Here is a 27,916-nt window from a genome sequence, read left to right as displayed (position 1 = left end):
CACAGTCTGAAGGAAGATAAAAAAAAAGTGCCTAGGCTCCTCATCGGAAGGTTCAGGCTGCGCTCGATGGAGAAAAGCCTTCACGCCGACTGATGAAAGGAATTATAAGGAAGTGGAGCGAAAGAACGCAGCCTAAATTAGCTGAATAAGTAATTTTTGATCAATATGCAACATAAGAAAGTTTGTTCTTTGAGGCTTTTATACCTTTCATCATGAAAGATGGGAGGAGTTCATCACTGTAAGGGGCCGGAACACTGCAAAAAGTGTGGAGGTACAGAGGGGTGTTGTGATCATTAATTGGCGATAGTGAAGATTAAACTTGAGTTACTAGTTACTTTACACATTCAGCTTGTAGGATCTTTTACTTTATAATTGTGTATTTAACATTGGGCTATTGCTACTTTTACTTATGTACTGTAAAGCATCCAATTTGTTTAAGTCTTTTGATTCGGTAAAAGCTACAGTTTTGTAGTCCCCCCATTTAGCATTTATAAGCAGTTCTAAACACGTCATAAATGATTTACTACACAATATAATGTAGTTTTAAGCAGATACTAGCGTTTATTAAAGTATTTGCTGATAACTTGGGCTCTAAAGGAGAGCTCAGTGCAACTTGTTTGAGGTCAGGACAGAGGGGTGTGCTGGGCGTTGCGGTGACAGGTTAGCAGTAAGCAGTGAATGTAACAGTGAATGTCAAGTATGAGCTACAGTTTGTAAGAAAATAAAGGTGATTGCTTTCCGAGAACCAAATTATATTCAAGTGTTCCGAAATGAGTATGTTATAGGTGCTAAATACGAGATTGGGAGCATTTTGCTTCTGTACGGCTCTCAAAATGGCAGCGGCTTGCAGCTAACGGGGCAAACAGCGATAACACAGCAAACAATGGCAGATTTGGCTGGCAGCTAAACAGTGTTTACCTGAGGGGGAAACGGAGGGTGGGTGATCAGCTGTAACCACAGTATGAGAGCAGTGCAGAGCGGAAAACAGTAGCTAGCCAGTGGGGCACGCTCACATGAACTAACATGCAATAAAAGCCATGCATGTCAACAAAGCATGGAGAGGCTGGGATTACAACACACACACAGAGGGATAGGGACTTCATTCTCTGTTCAGTTAGACATTAATCCACTAAATCTTTACATTGATGATAGTTGTTGAATCCTGTATTTATGCTCAGAATATCAGATTTAGCACCTATAATAAATAATCTTGATTTACTGTTTTTTATTCTGTATGGAAAATCTTGTGCACAGTAATTCATAATTAATTGTTATTAATAAGATGGTTAATTAATTGTTACCAAAGTAATTGTGACAATGAATGTGATATTGTGAATTCACCAATATATTTTGCCCAGCCCACGTTTACACACTTGGACAAGACAGATGATAGATTCATGCCTTGTCCTTCTATTTTAAAACAATATGTTTTTACATTAACATTTAAGACAAAAGTCTTTCAAGATGAGGACTAAACGATGTATGGCAAATATTACGCTATCTCGCAATGCAAACTTCCGAAAATCCAATAAAGAGCAGGACGGAGTGGCTAATGTTAGCTTAAACTCTGATAGCATCCAGGACCAGAAACACACTGTGGGGCAACACAATTCACTGTGGATATGCTGCTCATGGATGGAGCTTTATTGAATGTTACCTGGAACCCCACAAACCCATTCTCATTCACTGTGGATGAGCAAATCAAACAAACACCAGACTTTCAACCAGGAGAACTGCGTTCCTATCCTGTGTGAAACCAAAAGTCACCATTGACGTGCTGGACATTCTTAGGGAAACACTGAACTAACTAAAAACTTTTAGTAAGAAATCAAACAAACCCTTGTTGTAATTTTTAGTAACGCTCTGTTACTACTGTTGTTGGGAAGCTAGTTAGCTAAACATGCTAACGATTGCAGTTTACAGTATGTTGGAGCAGTTTGAGAAGCTCTGCTCCAAAGTCTGTAATTACAAGTAGGTTTCAGTCGACATGTCCAATGAAAACAGAAATTTTCGAAGCCTCATCACTTCTTCGAGTGTATTCAGACGATCTTAATGTAGCGGCGCCGCTCGCCTCTGATCTCCTCACCTCGTTAAAACACAAAACACACACCGTTCCGCTCCGATTCCCAGAAACCCCTGCGTCTTAACAGCCGTTAGTAACCTTAAGCCGGCTCTAAGCTGCGGCGCGGCCCGATGCTGCATTGATAATTGAAAAGTAAAGCGGCTGCGATTAATTTTTGACAGCGTTGCGGTTTTAACGGCGGCGGCCCCTCCTTGGAGCTGCGGGCCCCGGACTCCTGCTGTTGATGTGAGAAATCCCGCTGAATCAAAGCTGCGACTGGGCTCTCGAGGGTTTCTACCCCTCCGTCTCTCCATCCTCCCATCCCTCCTTTCGCTCGGCCGGGTTTTAATGCCTACCTGAGGGACCGAAGGGAAGGGAGGCGAGGGGGAGGCCGAGGTTCTCTGACTCCACGTCGATACTTTCTCTCTCCAGCTGAGCGGAATCACAGCCTCTCTGCTCTTAACTAATCGAAGCCTAGCCCCCGTCCTCCTCCTTCCCCTCTTCCTCCTCCTCCTCCTCCTCCTCCCCTCTTCCTCTCTCTGCTCTCCTCCTCACCAACTTCAACAACAAACTCCAAGCTTGTTGGAGCTAAACACACATATTGTCCTGTTTTTGATCTCCTCACTCGGCACTTAACATCGACTTCCCTTCGTATCTTCTTTAAACGCCGACACTGGAGTGCTTTGTCCCACGTTTAAGTATGCGCGGATACTTTCTCAGGATTAGAGAGAACTTAGCATGTTGAAGGCTCTGATGTTGAAATGTGCCGCTGCTGTCAGGAGGCTCAGAGAAAAAGATGCGTGTGGATAAGTGGACGACTTAAAACTGTTTGTAGGGATAAAGACCAGCGAGTAGACTGCAGTGAGAAGTTTAAAACCTGAAATCTGAATTCAGAACACTAACTTCACAATTGGGGACCAAAGGACTTAACCGGTGTTTCTTTTATGTTTTTTGTGAATGTAAATTGACGTTATGTAAATATGTTTTCTGATGGATTTCCATCCTCACAAAGCCCTCTAGCTGCTGTAGTATTTATGACAGCATGGACCAGGAAAATGTCAGATTTTAACCCAGGAGACCGCTGTTCATTTTGGTTTCTTTTAACCACAGAATTTTAGTTTAAACGTTCAAGAAATTACATCTACTGAAGTTAATCTAGTAACCAGCTAGGTAAACATTTAAAACAATACTTCATCTGGATCTGGGTTGGGGGGGGGGGGGGGGGGTTGTTCACTGTGGATGAGCCCCCCCCCTCCCCATCCAGCTGTGAGATCGTATCGATTAGAACCAACCGCAGATCTTTTGATAATCTCTTCATCTCGAGAGAAAAAAATAAACACACACACACCTGCAGCTGATTCACAGCAACTATTGGGAACATCAATAATGGATAAATACACAACATGACTTTTATGATCTCGACAAAACTTTCACATCCAGAAGTTTGATTCTAAAATGAGTTCGCTGCTGTTTGAGAAAAAAACAAAAACACCTCTGATGGGTAAAAGAGTCCTGGGAAAAAGAAAAAATCATTCAAATTCATTTTTCAATAAAATCCTTGAAACTTGTACAAACTGAAGTGAAGGAGCAAGTTTAGGAGAAACTGATCCGAAGATGAAACTGTGGTTATTTTTTTTTTAAAGTTGATTCATTTGATTTGGAAGGAAGAAAGATAGACGAGGGGGGGTTTGTAGAAGAGATGGAGGGAAGAGAAAGGCTGGCTGGCTCGCTCAGACGATCAATAAGATAATCTGAGAGCACAGAGACTGAACCTCCTGCTGCTTTTTAGACTTTTCCTCTGGTCCACGATGACCCCTGAAGGAGGTATTTCGGACAAATAAAACACACTTGTTATCCGGTAAAAATACAATCCCATAAAGAGGAAGACTCAGAGTAAAAAAACACAAAGAACAGACCGTCTGGTGAACACCTGGAAAAGTACTCCTAAACCTCTTCTGTGGTAGTTCCTGCTACCTGATCCATGTCTCCAGGAACAAGTGTCGCCATGATGACACACACACATAAACACACAAACACACACACACACACACACACACACACACACACACACACACACACACACACACACACACACACACACACACACACACACACACACACACACACATACAGACTCACAAGGTGAGAACAAATCCAGGTGTTGTTGCTGGTAATAAGCTACGATCACGCTACTCGAGCTAATCCTGCAGCTTCACTTAACTAAACTGTTTCTCTCCCTCGAAAAAAACACAATAAACTAGGACACTGAAACTCCTCACTGAGATCTGCTGTCAGACAAAAGGAACGCAGTCTATGAACATATCGTGTACATCTCTTCTTTGAAATTGGAAGATTATGACTACCAATATTTAGGTTCACCTAGAGCGAACCACACCTACATTTAAACAGATTAGTTCTGTGTGAAGGGGTTAACAAAGAACGTCTTAAAAGATTTCTTCACCCACCAAATGAACATTTGAACATTACTCAACCCTTGTTACTTGGAATTCTTGAAGAAAACTTTCTTGCAGGCCGCGGTGAACAAAGAAACAAAAATAATAATAAAAATGATCAAAGCCTCATTTATCCAGCCGTATGATAACTACTTCCCAAACAAAAGCATCTTTGTGGAAACCTTACTTTTATTTATATAGATTCGATAAATAGTCTCATGTGTCCAGGCCAGTCCGAACAAGTATTTTAAATCTGAATGTTTTAGAGACGATTCAGTGTGTTAGGGAAGCAGTGATCATACAAATGGATAAATCAGACTTGGTTCATACTGCACGAGTTGTGTGAGTTGGAAAATTGATTTTTTTGCTATAGTTTTTGCTGTTATTAAACCTGGCCAACCATTTACTTCACACCATCAACGATCCGTTTTCAGTTTTTCCGTTCACCGCGGAGGCATGCCAGAAAACAATGTTTGAATGGTCATTTTGGGGTGAAGTATTCCTTTAAACAAACTGTAGTTATCATCACACTATAGATGACTATAAACCTCATCAAGCCAGTCCTGAAGATCCATGTTCTTTAGTGTAAGGAAATGTGATGCAGTCTAGATCGATATCTGCCCAATCCTGACATAAACATGAAAAGCCCACATTCATAAAAAACAGTTTTTGAACCTGATTAGAGTTTCTGTGGTAAATTAAACACAGTACGTCGTATCTCTGAACGATTTGTTGTTTGTTGGTTTTATGAAAATGTGTCCCTGATATTTTATCCAGCTCACAGTTATTAAATCACCACAGGATCACCACAGAACATTACACAATTCTAGTATATAGATTATTATGATTCTTATCACTATGTGCCACTTTACAGGAGTTTCTTTGCCATAGATCATTGTGTTCAGTTAATGTAAGAAAACGAATCTGGGTTCATTCTTGTAGAGTGTGACATGGCCTGTGTGGGTGCTGGGGTAACTCCTGGTGGGTTTTTTGGGGGGCTGTTATTCCTAATCCCTGTTTAAACCACCTGTTTCTGACACATGTTCTGTCTGAAGGCAACAAAAGTGAAAGCAGAAATTCTTCCTGTAGTAACTTTTTTAACTGTATCCTGGTTCTGTGTGAAGGAATGTGAAGAGAGAAGACAATAAAAAAACATTGAGCCACGTCTGCAGATTACAGCTGCCGATCAATACCATCGATACCTGATGGTGTTCATACTGAAGCTGATTAAAAGACTAAGGAGGATAAGAGGTCTTTCTTATGTAAGAAGAGAAAGAGCAGGGAAGAATCCGGTTACAGAGCAAAAGAGAGTCAGAGAGAGAACAGAGGGTGAGAGTTTCTGGATGAAGCAGTTGGCAGGTCAAAGGTCAAAGCCATCTGGAGGTTTGATCTATAGCCTGAGATAAGAGAAGAGGATGGAGGGAGAGGAAGAGAGGAGAAAAGAGGATGGAGAGAGTAATAAATAAACAAAAACATACAAACAAATTATATAAACACTAAATAGGCTGTAGCATTTTATTTTTGCTGTTATTAAAAAACATTTTTTAAGGCCAGTCTGAAAAAATAACCCCTGATGATATCACAATGATCATCAGAGTTCTCTCAGTTTATTCAATGTACAGCAGAACATTGCGTTACAAGAACATACTGGATATAAGTAGTGGACGTATTTGTCGTGATCGGTGTGTGGACTGATGTTTTGAAGCCTCGAGATCGTCATTTTCGACATTGCCATCTTTGTTTTTTGCAACCAGTGAGCCGATGTTACCATATTTGGACTGCGGAGGAGTGATGTAGAGATTTCGTATACGTCTCTGGTAGGGGCAGGGACCTGTCAATCACAGTAAACCCGCCCTAAAGAATACCCTGCTTTATGGTCTATTTGACTCTAAATAGACCATAATTTACAAAATGAACATCATGCTGTATTGAAGAAGACTTGAAACTAGAGATTGAGACCATAAACTCATGTTTACAATGTTTATTGAGGGAATAAATCAAGAAGAAGTAGAGTCATTTTCTCATAGACTTCTATACAACCAGACTTCTTTGAAAAGATTTGCCGCCTGGTTAAAAGCTGGAGGTATGACATTTGAAAGCCATGTACAGGGAGGGTCTGGTTAAAGGCCCTATCCAGTTGCATTTAGGGAAATGTAGGATCCAACATATTTGGAGCTTGACCCGTGCCAGGGACTACAGGTCTAGATATTTGGGCCTCTGCTGCTACAATTTTCACTGTTGTTTTTCATATTGTCCATCATAAGTCCACTTACTTTATGGAAGAACACTAAATCATTGTGATTATTTTACTGGATAAATAATTTGAGGGAAAAAAAATACAGCCTTTGTTCAAATGTATAAAATAACCACCCTCACAACACCTTCATTGAGCTATGACTTTGGTGTCTTTTAAACATGAACATAAATGCCCCTTTAATTTGTGTCTTTATTAATAACAGATATATAAAAAAAATGTAAGCAGCAATGTACCAGAAAGAGACAGCTAGAGGATCTTTTTAACCAGATTTTATTGCGGTGTTCTTACTGCTTCATTCCTTACTTTCCAAACTAAAGTTAAAAGTGAATAATTTGAAAGCTAACTTTACATGTAGAAATACAACTTCAATCATAATTCACCTTTAAATTATGAAGAGACTGAAGCTTTTATGATTTTAAAATGAATGAGATGAAGGTTGAGTTTAAACACCCGACAGATGGAAACAGAAACTGTCTGTGTGAGATCTGAGATTAAAGGAGGAGATTGATCTGCTGCTCTGTGATCAGAGACTCATTAAAGGAGCTCCGAACTCATCGTGATGTTAGTTAAGAGAGACACTGTGAGTGTGTTTGTGTATAAAACAGCCTTAATTAGTCACACAGAAACATAGAGTACATAATTCTATAGCTGCAGGTGTTTTAAGAATAAAGTGTTATGAATATTATGTTTGAATTTTACATACTTTTTAGTTTAAAGTCCTTGTTTTTTAAGATTTAAGATCATTGCTTCAAACCCCATTTTTGGTTTATTTAAACTCGACATTTTCAGCCATTCAATGTGTTTACATTGGGGGTGACGGGCTGCACACGTCCAACTGCTCATCAACATTAGTAAACCTGCTGTCCTGTCATAGTGCTGAATGAAGAAATAATATTGCCGTGTGCACAGCAAGAGATCAGATCACAGTGGCTCACAGCTTTAAGGAAATTATCGTCTTCTTCTTCACAGGCCTTTTTCCCAGCAGACATTATAATGCAGTGTAGCAAGAGAAGCAAAGGTGTTACTGCAAACATTAACAATGGTTCTGTTCTATTTAAGTGTATCCGTCATGTCCGCTGTGAAAAAGGCATATTAAAGCAACAATGAATCCTCTTAGGCCACCTTGTTTGGTCGCCTTATGAACAGATACACAAGTAGCTCTTCTTCTGGTGTGGTTTGACACCACCAGTGGTTCATACCCATGTGATTTACAACAGATCTCTGAAATTATATTGAAATATTACTCTGTAGATCAAGTGTTGCATTACGACATTGACCACGAAGGACATTTAAAAAAATGCAGTAGAATCAGATATTTTCTTCTTCCTTGTCAAAACCCACATAACATACAATACAACTCAATCTTTGAACGAAGAAATAATGTTGCTTTCCATGTCAAAATTTCTGAGTTCCCAATCTGAAATTTATGTGAACTCAGACTCCTGACTCGGAAAATTGGACAAACCTCACCAGCCTTAACTTCAAAAACCAAGATGGCTGCTTCGCCCCTCAAAAGAAAAAAACATTACTGTGCTGTACACACATTACTGTCCAACCTCTATCTTCGACATGTTACTACGGTGTTTGTATGCTCAAAACATCAGCGTAATGCGTCGTTATCAACTGTTTTTTGATAACAACCGCTAACCTACCTGGAGCAAACCCCATTAAGTCTCTGACGTCATTCCCAGCTCTGACTTTCCGAAGTAAATGGAACGCAGTATGACACAATGCAGCATTGTCATAAATCATTTAGAATTACCACATAATTGCCACTTGTGGCAGCTGTTCAGCAAACATTATCTGGTCTTCTAAGAATAAAGCAAGTAATCTTTGTACGCATGTGTGTATGTGTGTGTGTGTGTGTGTGTGTGTGTGTGTGTGTTGCATATCTCGAAAACCTTCCATCCGATCTGCTTCACACTCGGCAGATGTATTGCTGGGGACCAAAGGACGAGCAGTGTCACAATTTTGATATACGACATGTTCTATATAAATACAATTTGAATATACAGGCAAACAGCTCTCTGTGCAGCTGTGGGGGCGGGGCTACAGGGCTCTGTGGTGTGGAGCCTTTTTCAAGCCGAGGCTCATTGACTGCTGTTCACTGCTGCTGGTTGCTGGATTCAGCATACAGTCCGTTTTCTTCTGAGGGCGTCAAATACCAACGCTTTCTCAAACCAATTTGGAGTCTGATGCCGACGCAAGAGGCCTCCTTTATTGTCCGTATGCTATAGGCGTCTTTAAAGTAACCACAATGTCAATTTATCCATGTCATTATTAAACACTCAGAGAAAACGCTCCGGGCGTGTGATGGCGTACTATAAAGATTGAAAATAAGATGTGGAGGAAAGGGTTGGCTCAAACGAACACAGGAGACCAGTGTTTGAGTTTAGGTTTCCCTTAGTTTACATACTTATTTTATGCCCAACCATGCCCTCTAACTGGTTTAGTTGTGTGATATTTCTAAGTTAACCATTTGTTTTGTTTACTGCTCCCTTAGTAAAGTGACGTAGTTTGATGCTGGAAAAAAAAGTGATGCCAATGGACTGACCGAGCAAAGAAGCGAGTTAGGATAAGCATGTGTTGGGATATACTAACGTTACAGCAGAACCCTTCTTCACTTTGCTGGAGTGAAAGAGTGACAAGCAGTTGTCAGCAGAACTGCAAGCAGCACTTCCGGGGGCCAACCGACCGGCCCATTATGCAGGGCCACACCCCAAACCGGTACTGCACTAGTGCTCTAAAACATAGCTGGGACCTGGGACTGTTTTTAATTACAGAGAGAGAAGCAGGAAAGCAACAAAAGTCCCCAGCTAAACTACTTAGAAGTGATGTGTCTGAATCACTAGAAAGATTAGCTCTGAAAGTGTGGCAGCTGCTGAAGATTGGCTCTCTCTTACTGCAGTTTTTTTTTTACTTAGTATCAAATTTTATCAGTCAGAACAACTTTAATCTGGGAGGTGAAAACATACCCGGCTTATTCTGAAAGAAATTAATATGGAGCATGAAACAGGAGCACAGATATTTAACAACCACCGTTTCATTTTTCATCTTTATTGAACACAAAGTCAATGACACACATATTAACACGACACGTGTTGTTTATATGTAGATTCAACCTGCTCTGTGGTACATCAAGGGAAGCTCATATACATGCACTACATCACGCACACACACACACACACACACACACACACGCACACACGCACTTTAATATCAAGACTGAGTTTAATGCATGAACAATAAATAATCAAAACAAAATTAATGTTCAATTCAGAACTAAATGTTTGAATGTTGCAAACTAAGTTAAGCCGACAATTTACTTTTTAGAACATAGACTGGTCATTGCCCATAAAACATATTTAAAACTGAGGTAAATCCTTTGTTATTTGGAATAAGATAATTGGAGTAATAACATAATCAGAGAAACAAGAGGGACCAAAATATCTAGGACTGCACCTGTCATATTTATCATTTGTATATCTAAGTCACAGAACAGCACCACTTGTTGCTGTAAAGATCAATTTAATGAATTAATTTGCAGTGTTTGGAGACATTTTCAATAATTGCACCACATGTCTTATTTTTGTTCCATGTTGCTGCATTTGCAGAAAAACCACACCGTTCTCTTAGACATTCCGGTTCACTACCTCCACCAAAGAACCTCTTTTTTTCTGGCTGGATGCCCTGATTTTCCTCACTTGTTACTTACTCTTGCACTCTTCCTCTCTGCCTTCTTTATTTTTCTCACCTTTCCTCCCTAGGGAGGCTGCCAAAAACATATTTTCTCAAACTGTTAAGAGTGGCAGAGAAAACCAAAGATTAAGATCTCAAAGCTGTCTGGACCTGCTGGACTTGACGCGGGTGTGTGTGTGTGAGAGTGTTTTCAGCACGCCGTCTGACGAGCTGCTGGATTTTTTGATTTTTTTTTTTAAAGAGAGGAAGAACTTGTGAAAAGCTTTGACACACTCGGGTTTACAGGTGTGTAACGGTGTTAGAAGCTTTCTGACAGCACTAATGAAACTGACAGGAGATGGAGGAAGGACAGGAGGGAGGACAGAGAAGAGGAGGAGGCAGAGTGGAAAATATAGAATTAAAGATAGTAAAGGGTCTTGCCAAATTCATGTACCAAGAGTAGAAAAAATCTAAATCTAAATTCAGTCGGATTCTGACAGAAAATGGTAACTCTATAAATATAATGTCTGTATATGTATATATTTCTCTTTCTGTTTAAAACTCTGAGCACTAATACCAACAGCTTCTCACTCCCATCTCGTCACATACCGGGGCTTGGTCAGTGGCCTAACGCTTCAAACTAATACACTCTATATTCCCCCCTAGCTTCAGTTTTGGACGTGGCAAGTAACGAGTGTCAGCATCAGCTTGTGACACGCATACTGACAACGCGTCAGTATCCACTCGCTACATGCATAGTGTCTTTTCAAAATTAACTTCGGTGTTCACAGGAAACATACAGTTTCCTCTTGTTTCGTTTCCACAAGAATTTGTTTTTAGGTTAACTTACCCAACAAAACTACGTGCTTATGTTCGGGAAAACATTGTGGTTTGGGTTAAAATAAGTAAAATTGACTTAACGTGCATACGCTGTGTGAGTCAAATACATATGTAACATTACAATAGTATGGTAAAATAAGTCAACTTGGTTACACTAAGGACATGAACTGCAGTCTCATGGGTGTTTGTTTGACCTTCCACCATGAACCAAAGCAGACGTTCTCGCTGTTTATAATACTTAATTTGCTCTGAACGTCTAATAATGACACAGTGGGTTTACATTGGAGTTAGTTGAAAGCACACAGCAGCTAAAAGGTCGGTATCAGACGATTAGGGGAACTGAGCAAGCTTCAGTATTTGACGAATAGGGAGTGTGAACAGGTTGCTAAAACAGTGAAAACTATTTTTATTTTATTTTTTTCAAAAGGTCCTTAACAACGGTTAAGGTATAGTGTGCAAAAACGTGTCAACAGCCATAAAAACTCAGTTCAGAAAACTATAAAGACAGAATTAAAAATACTGACACCAAACTGTAAAGTCGTGGTGTACTGAAACACAGTGGAGTACACTTCTACATCACTGAAGCAAGGTAAGAGCATAAACCACTGTAGGCCAGCAAAAGCAAGATTTTCAGCTTTTCTGTAAAAAGATTAAGCTGCTAAAACTGTATAAGAAGTGATAGATATGGTTAGTTCAAGGATAAATACCTATTTGTCTTATCTCGTGTTACTTATAAGTAATGTTAGCAACATTTAAGAGAACAGATGCAGCTTTCTTTCAAAAGGAAAATAAGAAATATTAAACTGCAAACGTGTCCCATTTATAACCTACTGTTACTCCAAATAAAATGACAGTCAAGATCTTCATCAAACACCTAAAGATGTAAATGGAATACTGTGTTATATATATATTTCTGAATATAAAGTTTTCAATCGACTTAAACAGGACATTCACTCATTTAAAGAACTAGTCAGTGCCAGGCAGACAGTCACGTTAGCCACAACAAATACACCAAACAGGATCTACGCTCACTGTACAAGATTAACAGACTACATTACGCAGCAGTTCTGATGATATATATATATATCCTGTACACATTGGGAGCAGGATGAATAAAAGAGGAAAGCTGCAAAGGACGAAGAGAAGTCTTCACATATATCAGTGAAAAATAAAGCTTTGTCATCTGCAAACAAACACACAATCAATTCATAATTAATTAATGCAAGGTGTAAAGGGGTATACGAGGCTGAACAAAGCTGATGTGGTATACAGCAACGCAAAAGGGAAAACGAGGAAAGGAAGAATTCTTTACGAAACTGACAAACTTGGATGAATAATTGACTAAATATATTACCATGGCACCAGGTACTAACGAGTACCGAGGAGCAATAGCAATTTAACTCAAAAATGTAACTGAATAGGGACCCTCCAGTATCCAAACGTTTACTGTGATCCTCTTTTTAAGAAGAGCAGTCTGAAGTGAGAATGTGTGTTTGTGAAAATACACTTGGGTGTGAACACAATCACACACATTTCTGCGTGAAGCTCTGAGAAGGTGGAAAGGATTTGAAGGTGTCCCAAAAGTAAAAGCAAACACCAAGGAACTCACACGCAAGCAAACGTGCAGTCTGAAATGTGTGTACCAAATCATTCTAGAGAGCAGTGGAGAGATTTGTTTCCATATTTTCAGCAGTCTACTAGAAATAATTCATTCCAGTTTTTGACTCCCAAATAAACTTTTACATAAAAAACAGAAGATGGAGAGAAGATTGATTCCTTTTGAGTCCCTATGTTGAATCCATACTCCAATCAGTGTTTCTGCAAAGTACATTTTCCAAACATTTAGCCATAAGATGATTTTATTTAGCACTAAAATAAAACTTAAAATGTAAGTAGGGAAACGAAATGGCAGCAAGCTAAAGGCCGACTTTAAATAAAAGCAACAGTTGGGGCCCAAGACGGCGACAGAACAGATCTGTGACATCTGGCAAAAACAGCAAATAAATAGGAATGACAAGAAAGTGTTAACTAAAAAATACATAATGTAAACAAGCCTTCTATCACAGCTTTTCAATAAATTACACAATGATTCAAACCTGGACCTGAGCTGGGCTTTTTCTTTACTTGCCAAGCTGCAGCTTGATGCTTTGGGATTTTTCATTTGTGTCATTATTTAGGACAACCCTTTAATAAAAACCCAACCCTTAATGATCAGCTTCACTTATTTTGAGACACTATCAATTGTTGGACTCTGCAGCTCAGGTTTACATACTTCAAATTAAACTAAAGTGAATCCATGCGACAACATTTTAGACCCTATTAACAGACAACCCACGAGGTCTCGGCTGGAGATACAGATATGTTTTAGACCATGAAGCGGTGCTCCTTGCCGTCGTGGGCCATCAGGATGACGTTGCGGTTGGAGGTCCAGATGAGGCGGGCTAGCTTCAGGTGGTTTTGGGATCCTGGGGATGCCGGCTGCACCGGAGGGACCTGGTAGGTCTTAATGCAGCGGAGCTGAGGGGCCGAGTTCAACATCCCGATGCTGCCCAGAAGACTGGTGTTCATCTGAGGAGGACAGGGAACACACCAAGCTACAGATAAACCTTATCTAGCATAAGCCATCAATCAATCTACACTTCTTCTGGTTACTAAAATCAAAAGTTACGTTTTTAAACAAGGAGGACATTCTCACACTGGACTAAATCTATAAATGGCTGTAAGAACAAATCAATTATTGAAATTGATAATGCTAACAGTTAGCTAAAGCCCCAAAATAACCTTATAAAAGCTGATTAAACACAGCAGTTTAAATCAGTTTACTTTCAAATTGTGGATCAGTTTGCAATGATTTCAGTAACTGTCTTTACACGTCTTTGTTCATAACTGCAACAATGAATTGTTCTGAATTTGCTACACATTAGAACTGACAGGTTTCTTCTCCAAAGCAAGGCAGCTCAAGCTCATGGGTATTATACAATAACTGAAATTGTAAGGGCCTTATGGTGGTTCATGCATTTTGACTAAATATTGAGGTTTTGTGTTTGATATGGCTTCATCTCTGCACATACTTCAGTCTCCACAGTGAAACTCAAACACTCAAGAGATGTAACAATGAGCAAAACATTTCGGGTGAAGTGAGTGTTTAAAATGATGTCATGTTGATTCAACAGTATTATTAATCACTTTATTGTTCTTTGCAACAATAACAACAAATAATACTAGATGGATCAGAGGGATCTGAAACTTTGAAACTTTCCCGTGCTTCAAAGATGTACCTGCTTCCTCTTCCATTTTCTGTGGTACTTAGTAGAGATTCTAAACAAACTGCACTGTCAACAGTGAAAGAAAAGTTGTTGAAGATTTTGGTAAGAAGACCCTCTTCATGAGTTCCTGTTAGTGATTGAAGGGCTGAACTCTCTGAGGAAATATAAATTCAACCTGTAATGCTTCTGTCGATGCGTCCTGTGAAGGAGGCACACGGCGTGTGTGTGTATAGGAAAAAAACAACAAGAAGAAACTCTATCGTTTCCTGAGACGACAGCGCCCCTCACACACACACACACACACACACACACACACACACACACACACACACACACACACACACACACACACACACACACACACACACACACACACACACACACACACACACACACACACACACACACCGACAGAGCGTCTGCCAGCTCATTACCACAGCAGCCGTCTTGCCGGCGCGCTAGCAGCGGTTTATGCTTACAGTAATGCCATTAGTGAGTGTGTGTGTGTGTGTGTGTGTGTGTGCGTGTGTGTCTGCAGACAGTCATGTCAGAGGTCGTAAAGACCTTTCATTCAAAATAACAGTTCTGGGAAGAAGATGTCTGAAGTGTGTGTGTGTGTTTTATCATGTACGTGTGTGATTGGTCCACCGACTTATTGTTTATTTAGATGTTGTTAATATTTTGCACTGGAACTTTTATTTGTAATTATTTATTCAGTTTTCGTATGTATAGCATGTGATCAAAAATTTGTGGGTCGCTTTGAGCACCATAAGCTGATTTCCATCTTGTCCCGTTATATTGGACATAGGGCAGACATCTCTACTGCCGATATTTCCAAACAACTCACACCAACACAATCTTGAAAGATAAGTAGCACTACAGGTAAGAGGAACGATATGTGACTTAATCCCTTTGGAAAGAATTGATGTCTTACCATCAGCATGTATCTGTATTTGTATTTGTGTGTGTGTTTGTTATGCACCTGCCAGAAGGAGATGTGGCTGTCAGCGTTGGAGTACGTTGCCAGGTAACGGCCATCAGGGGCGAACGACACCGCTGTGATCGGACCCTTATGACCGTGGATGTTCTAGGGAGACAGAGAAAGAAAGTGAAACAGACTCATTAAACCAAAGGCATTTTTTTAATAGGAGCTGAAAACTCTTGTATAAACTGCTTCTTCTGAATTTTAGAGACACGGTTTTCATGATGGAATCATTTGGTGAAAAAAATCCAAAGTTTATCATGTAATTGCATCTTCTAAAGTGCTTTATAAGAAAACAAAAATCCAATAAAACTTTCCTAATGAAAAAGTCTTTAGCACTACTTATTAAAAGCCAAAGAGCTACACTGTGTGTAATTGTTCAGTTCATCAAGGAGTGCTCAGCTGTGTAAGTGTGTGTGGGAGGAAGGTGTTGCTGAAAGTGATACGATGAAGAAATAACGAAGCTTGGTGATATGAATGGAGACAGGAGATTGTAAGGATTGGAGTCTTTCTGTCTGAAAGGCCTGATGGGAAATGTTGAGGTGCAGCGGACGGACAGACAGACAGACAGACAGACAGACAGACAGACAGACAGACAGACAGACAGACAGACAGACAGACAGACAGACAGACAGACAGACAGACAGACAGACGGGCTTCATCAGTCACAACTCGCAGGTCTTTGTGCTTAGAACATCAAGAAATGTCGCCCTGAAGATAAAATGATGAAATGTGAAAGTCCGTGGCCTCTAGAGTCACTGCAGTAAACTGGTGGTTAGGACCAATAACACCACGGCGGTGTATTGATCCTGATGAGTTATGAATATTCTGCCAACTACCAACAGTCCCTGGACTATTATAGTGAAAAGATTATAAATTCAAGAGGTATAAATATAAATAGTAACGACAGAAAATGATCATAGGAATATTTATATTAAACTCACTGTAAGTACTAGAGATATGTTCTAAGTCACTGCAGAGATATTAAAGGAATAGTATTCAGGACCTGAAAAGATAACTAAAGGCCTTTGCACACTGAGTCGATATTTTGGACTCAGTGTGCAATCACGTTAACACAACAACTCAAGTTTTTGGTAGGGGTTTGTCTTTCTGCCCTTTTTCGCATCATCAGAGTTGTTTGACCACTAGGAGCCACCGTACATGCAAACGTCATCATTCAAAATGGCATCTGATTAGCTGATTTGTCTCCCAGCACGAAGCGCTTTAAGACAATCTGAGTCAAGAATAACGGGATGCAGAATCTAAAGATGGATTGTGGCAGCTGATCACAGAACTGCTTTAAATCGGGGACGGTCGCAACTAAAGCAAGTACGATAGATCAGACGGTAGTGATTGTTCAGCCATATACTTTATTCATTTTGTCTTGTATTTAAAAAAATTGCACAGATACAATAATAAAATGTACCGGACTCATGTGTAAAGTTTCTATGTATAACGTTTTTAATCAGAAGAATGATTAAAAACTCAGACAACAATACGGACCTGGTTTACAAAGGCCTTAATTCAGCTACAGCTGTGGACTTTAGTTTTTTTTATCTATCCGTACTTGATGATGCTGCTTAAGGTTTTTCCAAGCAGTCCTGTTTTTACAGATTAAGTTCTGTTAAACTATGATGCATCTTTTCAGTCTTGCTGCCGCTGGCTTACACTGTTGTTTTTTGTCAGCACACAACACTGGACAACACCCCCATAAAACTAGAAACCTGTGACTTTAACAGCAGCACTTGAAGCAGCCTGTCTTCCTGCATTATTCATTTTGCAGAATGCAAACTGATTTTCCCTTGGTTAAGGGGGTATAGGATAGGGAATACAACTCTCCTGTCTGGAATATGTCTCTGCATGTTATAATGTTCCAGGTTCTCATGCAATGGCTTTGGAGTTAGTGGTGAGAGGCACTCTTAAGGCCCCAAAATTGTTCCCCAGTTTGAACAGTTAATGAAGTGTAACGCAGTGTTATTGAGGTTCTATAGAACCTTTACACAGCTGAAAAGCAGACTGGAACAAATGTGTTTTTATAAAAAAAGAATTCCAAACAACCTTAAAAACCTGTCTCAAACAACTCCACATCGTTCCTCATCCTCCATGCTAGCTAAGGACGATTCCTCTTGCTAATGAATCCAAACTGCAGCGGCAGCAGCAGCTCCAGGTTTGAACCCAATAAATTCTACTTTGTGATAAAGACGAGATTCAACACAAATTTTGGTCCTGGTTTGAAATTTCATCGAGGCATTTCAGAAAAACTGGTTTTGCCGCCGCGCCGCCCAGATTCTCCTTGACAGTAAGTGTTTGGTTTGGACGAGATAACTCCATCAGATGAGGGGCGGCTTCTGGTCCAACAGATGCTGCCATTCGCCTCCAGAACTCAGGGGACGAAATGAAGCGACGCCGCTGCCGCGCGTAACGCAATAAACTGTCCCACCAGATGCAGGGTGTGTAACGCAATAAACGCCCCCCCTCCTAGAAAATCCCCGCCCCGCCCCGCCTCTGCCTGGGATTACAAACTCTCACCTTCAGATGAGATTAAGATGCGTTGCCTCAGGCTTCCAGACCATGAAATAATAACCCGTCCGTGGCGATTAAAGCAGAAAAAACGCAATGAAATGAAAATCTCATCTTTTTAATTCGTTCTCTCCCTCCTGCTTTTAGGGGAAATCCTATTAGATTCCAGCAGTGTTGGCTAGAAAGAAAAAAGGTGAATTATTTTGATTTCTTTACAGCCTTCATCCCAGTCTACCTCAGTTTCTTTCCTCCCTCTCTCACCTCTTCACAATCCCCTCTTTCCATCCTTCTTTTCATCTTTCTCTTCCATTTTTTTCTCCTTGGCGAGGTCACATATCGCGTGTCCCAAGGAAAATTGTTAAAAAAGTAATCAAAGTGGATGCAGTTTGTTGGCAAACATTCGTCATGTCAAACTAAAGAAGCCGTCAAGAATTAAATTAACACCAACATCCAGTTTTTAAGATCTAGGTAACTGAACTTCATGCAATTGGGGTTTAGTGTTGGCTCGAGGACTATTCTACAAACTGTTGATCAACTTACCTCTTCCACCACCTGAGCTACAGCTGCCATTTCTACAAGTGGCACTTGACACCATCGGCATGTATTCTGCTACTTATGACAGACTAGAAGTGTGTGAGACCCTGCCGTCTACCTATATTTGCAGATTTTTCTGTGTCCAGGGCGTCAACAAAAACGTAAAGACCAGATTCCAGACCATAAGCACGCATTCAAGAGGAAGCTACAAAAAAACACAAACATTGCAAGGCCAAAACACCAAAAGGTTGTGGAAAAACTTTCACCTGCTGGCGAGCAATACTAAACCCTAACGTTGGTCCGGGGCGTATACTTCTGCTGTCGTACAAACTGCAACAGACACATCCTACTCATTCTGCATTTAGGTACTGGTTGTCTTTGTTTAAGCCAGTGAGGATTCAGATTCTTCCAGTGAACAGCTGCGTCATGTCTGAGACTCAATTCCTATAGAAGGAGACTTTAGCCGTAAAGCTAATGTGGTTGTTCAAAGTCTGTGGCTCTTGTGTTGTGTAGCTGGCTGCTGTCTGCCTAAGATGGAACACAGTTACTGCTTTATGCAAGATTTGATTGGCTGTATAAAAAAAAAGGTCTCCATCTACATCGACTGATACTGCAATGTTATTCCGTCAAATTAGCGCAAAACTAGCAAGGTGCCCTCAGAAAATTGTAAAACATCAATTTGAGATTTTTTATCAAAGGAAACAAGACAAGTGACTTACAGAGCAGATATGTATGCTGTAGCAGACAAAAGCAATGCAATTAAATAATTGTTGGTCAATATAATTTAATAATCCTTTGGAATGCTATGGAGTCTTGAGCTCCGACTACAAACAAACACAACACACACACACACACAGGATTCCTGCCAACACCTTGGCTCTGACTAACTCATAACTTTGATCTGACCAATCAGAGCTTGTGTTGCTATTCATTGGTTGATTCATTCGATTCATTCACTGGTCAAACGTCTACAGATTGTGATGGAAATGGAAACTCTGAATGAACACAAATGAACTGTGATGGAATATGTAAATAACTAACTACTTATATTTATTTATAAATTGATTAATTGGAAATGTTATTAGTTTATTCATGGTTTCATCAAATGCAATAAAATTGTTCAAAGTAACAATTTATACATTGATTACCTGTAGTATTCAAGGCTCCACTTAGTTCAAAATATGAGACCAATGTTGCTCTTAAACTGTTGAAACTGAAAACTGTACAGGCAGAGATCAGGGTTGCAAGAGCAGTAAGCCCAGAGGACATTATGAGCGCTCTGTGATCACAGGGAATTTGAACTGAGCATTTGACTGTATTTACACCATTTAGGAGTACAAACTGGTGGAAACAGTAAAAAAAAAAAAAAAAAAAAAAAAGATGTAAACAGGAAAAACCCATGTATGAACAGAGAGAGAAACAGGTTGCACAATATAACAGTTTAATGTGCATCAAATATTGAATCTTTCGTATATATTTTGATCAGTGAGTGTGTGTGTGTGTGTGTGTGTGCGTGTATGTGCGTGTGTGTGTGTGTGTAGGTGTGTGTGTGTTTGTGTCACGGTGGACTGCCTACCAAATCAATCAGCCTATCAGAGAGCAGTGAAGCACACTGAAACCATTTACAGCACTCTGTACTTCAATACACCTGATGCCTAGGGGACTCGACCGTGTGTGTGTGTGTGTGTGTCAGTGTGTGTGTGTGTGTGTGTGTGTGTCATACTGACGGCTCATCCCATCTTATTTCCATCCCCTGTGACAAACACTGACAGCTCTTAAACCCCGCCTCTTAAAATTAGACTGAATTTAGCCAATAGAAGGATGTTTTCACTGAAGGTTGCATCATTCACAGATTAGTGTTTGAAATGTTTCAGTGGTGTTACTGCTTCCACCATAAGGGACTGCTATAATAAAGGCATTTTGGTTGAAAGCTCACAAACCGTACGTTGCATATTCGATTAACTTGTATCGATGTGTTTGTTACATTGAGCTGCATCATGTATTAAAGGCCACATGGGCCGAGGCTGGAGCAAGTGCTGCTGGTGTACACTGCAGGAGGGAGGCTGGGGCTTCTCAAGCTTACAGACAAACGTGTATTAAACCACCTGTTCAGCCGCTATTCAGCCTCATACTCCCTGAAGGCTATGCCATGACCCCAATTACACACAGGGGGATGCCAACCAAGCTAATGTCCGACCTAAGTGATGTGTCACACTGTTACAAAAGAGAGTGTTACCAAAGTAAAGTTGTTTAAATAAGGTAATGTTAACAATGCTAACCACTGGGTACTGGTGGGTAACCAAGACTGCTATTTTAAGGGAAAGCTAAACGTGCTAATAACTGGGTACAAATATTTTGTCTTTTTCTGACATTTATTTTCTGCTGGTGGGGCATTACATGGCTGCTGGCTGCTCCATATCCTTGTGGAAAGCGTAGTGTTACATTAGACGTTACATCGACACATAATGCTAACAATGTAAACTGGGTATCCATAGAACTACAACTGCAGCTAAAGTATTTGTTTGAAAATGGTATAATCACAATGCTAATAATTGGGTAGAATTAGCAGTACAGTTACATCTGTAAGTATGTGTGTGTGTGTATCCTTTACATATCTCGAGAACCACTCATCTGATCTCCTTCACACTGTACAGGTGTATTGCTGGGGAGGTAAATGTGTGCAGTATTGACGTTGGTGTGATTAAGACACACAAAATATTCAATATCATTAAACTTTGAATTTACGAGCAATATTGCTCTATGCTGCAGCAGGGGCAGAGCTTCAGGGCTTTTTTGTGTTTCCTCCACGTTCTGGTGCCACATGATGTTTATGATTGTAAAGACAAAATCAAGAAATTAAAGAACGACTCAGTAGACTTCTCTTATTATTAACACAGATGTAGTAAAACCATATATGTATATGTATATATATATACATATACATATATGGCGTTTATATACATTTACGTCGTCATTTTTCTCAGTAAATATATTTCTAAAGGTGCTATTGACATGAAATGTTCACCAGATGTCGGTAACAATCCAAGTAATACATACATACAAAGAAAACCAAACAAATAAGATCAGAAATTAAGTTATGTGTAATAAAATGGAATGACACAGGGAAATAGTATTGAACACATGAAGAAAGGGAGGTGCTGATGGCATTGGTTACAGAAGGATTACTAAACTTCTGAATGTTCCAGTGAGCACTGTTGGGGCCATAATCCGGAAGTGGAAAGAACATCATTTCACCATAAACCGGCCACGACCAGGTTCTCCTCGCAAGATTTCTGACAGAGGAGTGAAAAGAATTATCTGAAAAGTTGTCCAAGAGCCCTGGACCACTTGTGGAGAGCTTCAGAAAGACCTGGAATTAGCAGGTACAATTGTTTCAAAGAAAACAATAAATAATGCACTCAACCGCCGTGGCCTGTATGCACGCTCACCACGCAAGACTCCATTGCTGAAGAAAAAGCATGTTGAAGCTCGTTTAAAGTTTTCTGCACAACATTTAGACAAGCCTGTGAAATACTGGGAGAATATAGTCTGGTCAGATGAGACAAAATTGAACTCTTTGGATGCCATAATACACACCATGTTTGAAGGTCAAATGGCACTGCACATCACCCCAAAAACACCACACCAACAGTGAAGTTTGGAGGTGGAACATCATGGTGTGGGGCTGTTTTTCAGCATACGGCACTGGCAAACTTCATATCATTGAAGGAAAGATGAATGGAAAAATTTACTGAGACATTCTTGAAAAAAATCTGCTGCCATCTACCAGGATGATGAAGATGAAACAAGGGTGGACATTTGAGCAAGACAATTATCCCAAACACACAGCCAAGGAAACTCTCAATTGGTTTCAGAGAAAGAAAATAAAGCTGCTAGAATGGCCCAGCCAATCACCTGACTTGAATCCAATAGAAAATCTATGGAAATAACTAAAATCAGAGTTCATAGAAGAGGCCCACGGAACCTTCAAGATTTGAAGACTGTTTGTGTGGAAGAATGGGCCAAAATCACATCTGAGCAATGCATGCGACTAGTTTCTCCATACAGGAGGCGTCTTGAAGCTGTCATTACCAACAAAGGCTTTTGTACGAAGTATTAAATAAATTTCAGTAAGCGTGTTCAATACTTTTTCCCTGTGTCATTCCATTTTATTACACATAACTTAATTTCTGAACTTATTTGTTTGGTTTTCTTTGTATGTATGGATTACTTGGGTTGTTACCGACATCTGGTGAAAATTTCATGTCAATAGGACCTTTAGAAATATATTTACTGAGAAAAATGGTGACGTGTTCAATATTTATTTTATCTGCTGTATATATGTTCAATATCATTACTGCTATCATGCCATAGGTTTCTACAGTAAGACTGCAGTTAACCCATCGATCTTAAGCATATGGGATTTTTCAGCTCATGACTAGCCACACTGTTTTTTGGCTTATGATGGGATGTACAGTGTTAACTCTGAGGCAGGGATGCACATCAATTACAGAGCATTTTCTCTGGTGTCAGGGCTACTCTGCTTTTTAACTTTTAAACTGATAGCATAGTTTAATAGCTCATTTTATCACCCCTACTGCAAACTAAGCTCGGTTCGTGTCAGGAAAACACAGACTTGATTGTTAAAAATGTCAGAAACAGCATTATGTTGTATTTTTTAAATACTAGCGGTCAGAAAGTGAGGACCATCTGATGAAAAAATAAAATAAAATTCTGGGTCATTGTTTGAACTGTAATAGTATTATTAAGTACTCATATCGGTACTCAATATTGGCAAGTACCCAAATGTAAGTATTTATAGTGGAACATGGTCTGAAAAAAGGTGGGATCGGAGCTTCCCTAGGAGTTACAGAAAGAAACAGATGCAGGCAGAGAGAAAGATCAGTCAGATTGTTTCTTTGTGTTCAATTAGTAGACTCAGTAGAGTCTGTTAAAGAAGCAGAGTAAGCAGCTGGACACGCACACACGTATACACACACACACACGTATACACACACACACACACACACAGAGAGTAATGCAGCTGACAAAGGGCTGTTCACGGAGTCTGATCAAAGCTGTGGCAGATGGCCATGCAGGGACTAGCTAGCTACAGTTGGATGCACACACACACACACACACACACACACACACACACACACACACACACACACACACACACACACACACACACACACACACACACACACACACACACACACACACACACACACACACACACACACACACACACACACACACACACACACACACACAAATGGATTATGAACAAAAACTCTACTCATCTCCTTTTTCCTTGATTCCTTCTCTTCCCCTTTCGTCCCTCCTCTATTTCCTCTTTTCATACTTTTAACCCATCATTCCTCTTCAGCACCTTCTCTTTTCTGCATTTCTATCTTTTTAAATTCTTTCTTTGGTTTAAATCAGGAGGAAATGAAAGTGTTTCTGACTAAGCAAGGCTCATCATGCACACATTGTTTAAGTAACGAGAATGAAAACTGGTCATTTTTGGAATTATATTAAACTGCCATTCAGGAGACTGCTGCTGACAGTTTTCATGGCTATTCATCTGATAGTTTTTGAGATATTTCAGTTAGGACCAAAGGGTTGGACCGACCAACTGACAATGCCTTCCAAAAAGCCATGCCACTAGCTTTACTAGTTTACTAGTGTCGTAAGGTCTGAGATCAAAGGATGAGAGATAGTGAGATGATATGCCTTTTAACTGGACTGTCACGACCAAAACCTGGTCGCCACTTATGACAACACTTTATGGCAGCAAAATCTGATAAAATGTTGCTTTCAACATATTTCGGTTTCTTTATTACTGAAATAAGACTTGCTAACTTGATTCAGGAAGTACAAAGGAATACTATTAATCAATAAGAAACAGAATAAAAAAGCAAAAAAACACATGAAATCTAGTTTTTGAGGATCGAATAGAAACCACATGAGGAGGTAGAAATGCGACATGTGGAGTAGGAAATGCTTTGGCCGCTCAATTTTGACATCAGAGTGTCTTTCGCCTCACAGTCGGACTGTCGTTTCTCCGCCATGTTGCAATCTAAAGTGCTCTGCTAGTAGCATGGATTCTGCTCTAAACTTCCTGCACAACAGGAATTTGCATTAGCTCAATAAATAAAAGTCCCTTCCTCACACTGGATTTCACGTTGTCATGGTGTGACGTGTCCCGAATGACACATCGGAATGCGTAGGGGCAGTTTCTCATCACTACTTGGCATGCAAAAAATAAATAGACCTCCATTTCCCATGCGGGGAAGCTGCGTAGTCACTGACGCCTCCGTCGTTACCACAGCAACCCATGCAGATAGGTTGGTGACCTGATCTGATCACTTGCAAGTGACAGTGAGGACAGATACCCACCTCTATTAATAAAGATGATAGTTTTATCTTACATTGGAAGTGAAATGCTTGAGATAGTTCCAGACGCATTCTCACACGCAGGCCCTGTTTCTGGATGCCATCATCTATTAAATGTTAATTATTGCAAATAAACACTCAAAGGAAAAGCGTCTCCTGTCTTAACACTGTGCACACAAACATAAGTACCTTCACACACGCAAACACACACACAATCAAACTAAATGTCAGGTGAACAGGGGCCAGTGCTGTTATCAGATATAAATGACCCCCTACACCAGACTAGACTGCTCAGGTTACTGCAAATCAATACGCTGCAAATTACCAACACACACACAAAAGCCAAGTAGCACACATACAAACAGATACACTAAACAAACTCACACACAATCAAACATAAATGTGTGCAAAGACAAAGACGTGATTAAGAGCGTCATTGCTTCATCATTAATCAATTACTGAGAGAAAAAAAGTAAGTTGAGGGAACAGAACCCCTCCACTGCTTCCCTCTTTCTTTTCTCCTCATTTCCCTTTATATACTCCCATTGTTATTGCTCTCCTCATCCTTTCCTCTACTAACCTGTAGTTGGAGGTAATACGTCCTACTCACAGACAGAAGAATACAAAGATAATAAGGAACAACTGGACCATTAAATAGGGAGTTGGACAGATTAATCAAATGATGGACGCTTGGTGATTTATGGAAAAAAATACATAGGGATGGATAAAATTATGTAGAAATGGAAGAATTAATAAAGTAGATGGTAAATTCAGTTCAGTGATTGGTGGATGGTTGGTTGGTTGGTTGGATGGAGGGATGGTTGGTGGGTGGATGGATGGATGATGGATGGGTGGATGATGGATTGATGGATGGGTGGTTGGTGAAATGGATGGATGAATGAATGAATAATGAACCAAAAGTTGGACAGAGATGAATGCAGGAAAGAACAAAGGTAAAAAAGGCTGGATGGATGATGATGGAGGGATGAATGGATAAAACTGGCAAGCAGGCGAAAGTTTGACTTCGGTGTCATTCAGCAACTAATCAGCTACTTGAGCTTTTCCTTCCTGTTATGATCAAACAACAGAGCTACTGAGAGGAGGGTCTTAGAATTTACCTGGCATTTTCCAGTACGAACATCATAGAGGGCCACTGAACCCTGGCGAGCTCCAACAGCGATGCGGTGACTACGGTCACAATAACCAACCATGTAGAACCTGAAAAAGTTGTAAACAAACATACATTAACCATTCAACTGGGCATCATCCTGCAGTTTAGCTAAGAAGGCAGGAAGATTTCAAAGACAAAGAATGAACAATCAAGCTGTGTTAACATTCGTTCTCATAAAACTAAACCATGAGAAACAACTGAACTACAGCATGCCTGTTAGCCAGTGGTGGATTACATGACTGCATTAAGCTAAGCCGACAAACTCTTAAAATCTTCACTCACATACCAACCCCTATCCTTAATTCTCACAAGGAAAATACACAGTTGCTGACAGCCAGTTGGGGAAGACAGATGCTTAGCTTTAAATTTTCTTGTAAATTTCACTTTGGTTTTGTCACACTCATCAGACCTGCACAACGTGACGGCAGGCATTACCAGGACTATATTTCATGTTGGTGTTTCACCTAATGGTTTGCTTAGCTTTGTGTGTTCATCAGAACAGATTATAAGCCCTCTGAGGCAAATTTGTGATATAATAAATACATTAATTGAATTGTAATTGAATTGTTTAGCATTTCTCTAAAAAAGAAAAAAACATTACATAATATAACCATAACACCTCATACATGTCTTGTTTGGAGCTTTTGAAAAGTATCATGTTAACATGCACACACCCTAAAACACAAACACAATTGTTATGTTGAGGCCAAGAAGAGACTGAAAATACATCAATATACAGACTCATAAGGAAACATGTGGGGCTTGTTAACACACCCAAACACACACACACTTACTTGCAAATAGCAGGGAAACACTCCTGCAGTCCTTTCTTCTTCACCAGAGACCCTTCAATGCAGTACATGATGATATCCATCACCTGAAGAAGTGGAGGTGGAGAAGGAGTAGATGACATGTGGGAGAAAGGAGGGGGAGAGAAGGAATAGTAGCAGGTGAAGATATTTCCCATAATGGTTGTGTTTCTTTTGTCACAGTTTGTATTGTAGCTTTAGTAAATAAATTCAACATTCTACAGAGATTCTTGTTATCATTTTCCTTAAAGCCAAACATCCAATTGGGTAGTCTTAACTGGGAATGTGGAAGATGCCCTCTTCATGTGATTTATAATAACGTTTACCTCGACCAGCAGATCCACAACATCTCCGGGCATCTTCTCGATCAGGATGTCAATCACTCGCAGTATCTCAGTCTTGGCTCTGGCCAGAGTGGTGGTGTGAACGTTCTGCTGCGACTGAGAGTTGGCCTGAGCTGCATTGTACCGATGAACCTGGAAAACCAAAAAGGCATATACATACATATCTGTAACTTACTGGAGGAAGAATATATGAAAGACATGATGATTAGAGAAGCACACTGCATTTGGGACTATATAACTAGTAATTCAGCTCCTCCATTGGGTGTGCATACTTAAGCTACGTATGTTGTTTGAAATTGTTCAATACTGCCACCAATATGATACATATAAGCATATAAGCCGTCGTAGGGGTAGGAAATATACATCTTTCCTACCCCACGCCAACCACATCACCAAAACTGCCTTCTTTCACCTCAGGAACATTGCACGCCTCCGGCCCTCCCTGTCCTCTGCCAACACCGAAATTCTCATCCATGGCCTCATAACCTCCAGACTCGACTACTGCAACAGCATCCTCTATGGCTCTCCCAACAAAATCCTCAATAAACTCCAATATGTTCAGAACTCTGCCGCTCGACTGCTCACCTCCACCCGCTGC

At 40.1% G+C, this 27,916-nt stretch overlaps 1 protein-coding gene across 3 annotated transcripts in view; it reads right to left on the bottom strand.

Annotated features, from left to right (window-relative positions):
* Positions 1-9,831: 9,831 nt before the first annotated feature.
* LOC129102123 (WD repeat-containing protein 7) overlaps positions 9,832-27,916 on the bottom strand; it is a 111,711-nt gene continuing 93,626 nt past the window's right edge. For all 3 annotated transcript variants that reach the window (XM_054612109.1, XM_054612112.1, XM_054612110.1), the window contains 5 exons: positions 27,301-27,450; positions 26,960-27,042; positions 26,113-26,212; positions 15,539-15,643; positions 9,832-13,858 (listed from right to left, as the gene is read on the bottom strand). In XM_054612109.1, coding sequence (XP_054468084.1) covers positions 13,655-13,858; positions 15,539-15,643; positions 26,113-26,212; positions 26,960-27,042; positions 27,301-27,450 — 642 coding nt within the window. In that variant the 3' untranslated portion in view covers positions 9,832-13,654. The remainder of the gene's footprint in view (positions 13,859-15,538; positions 15,644-26,112; positions 26,213-26,959; positions 27,043-27,300; positions 27,451-27,916) is intronic.

The sequence above is a fragment of the Anoplopoma fimbria genome, chromosome 14 (assembly GCF_027596085.1).
Source record: "Anoplopoma fimbria isolate UVic2021 breed Golden Eagle Sablefish chromosome 14, Afim_UVic_2022, whole genome shotgun sequence".
NCBI classification, from domain to species: Eukaryota; Metazoa; Chordata; class Actinopteri; order Perciformes; family Anoplopomatidae; genus Anoplopoma; species Anoplopoma fimbria.
Note: the sequence above shows the minus strand (reverse complement) of the source record. Positions and strands in the feature narration are given on the sequence as shown.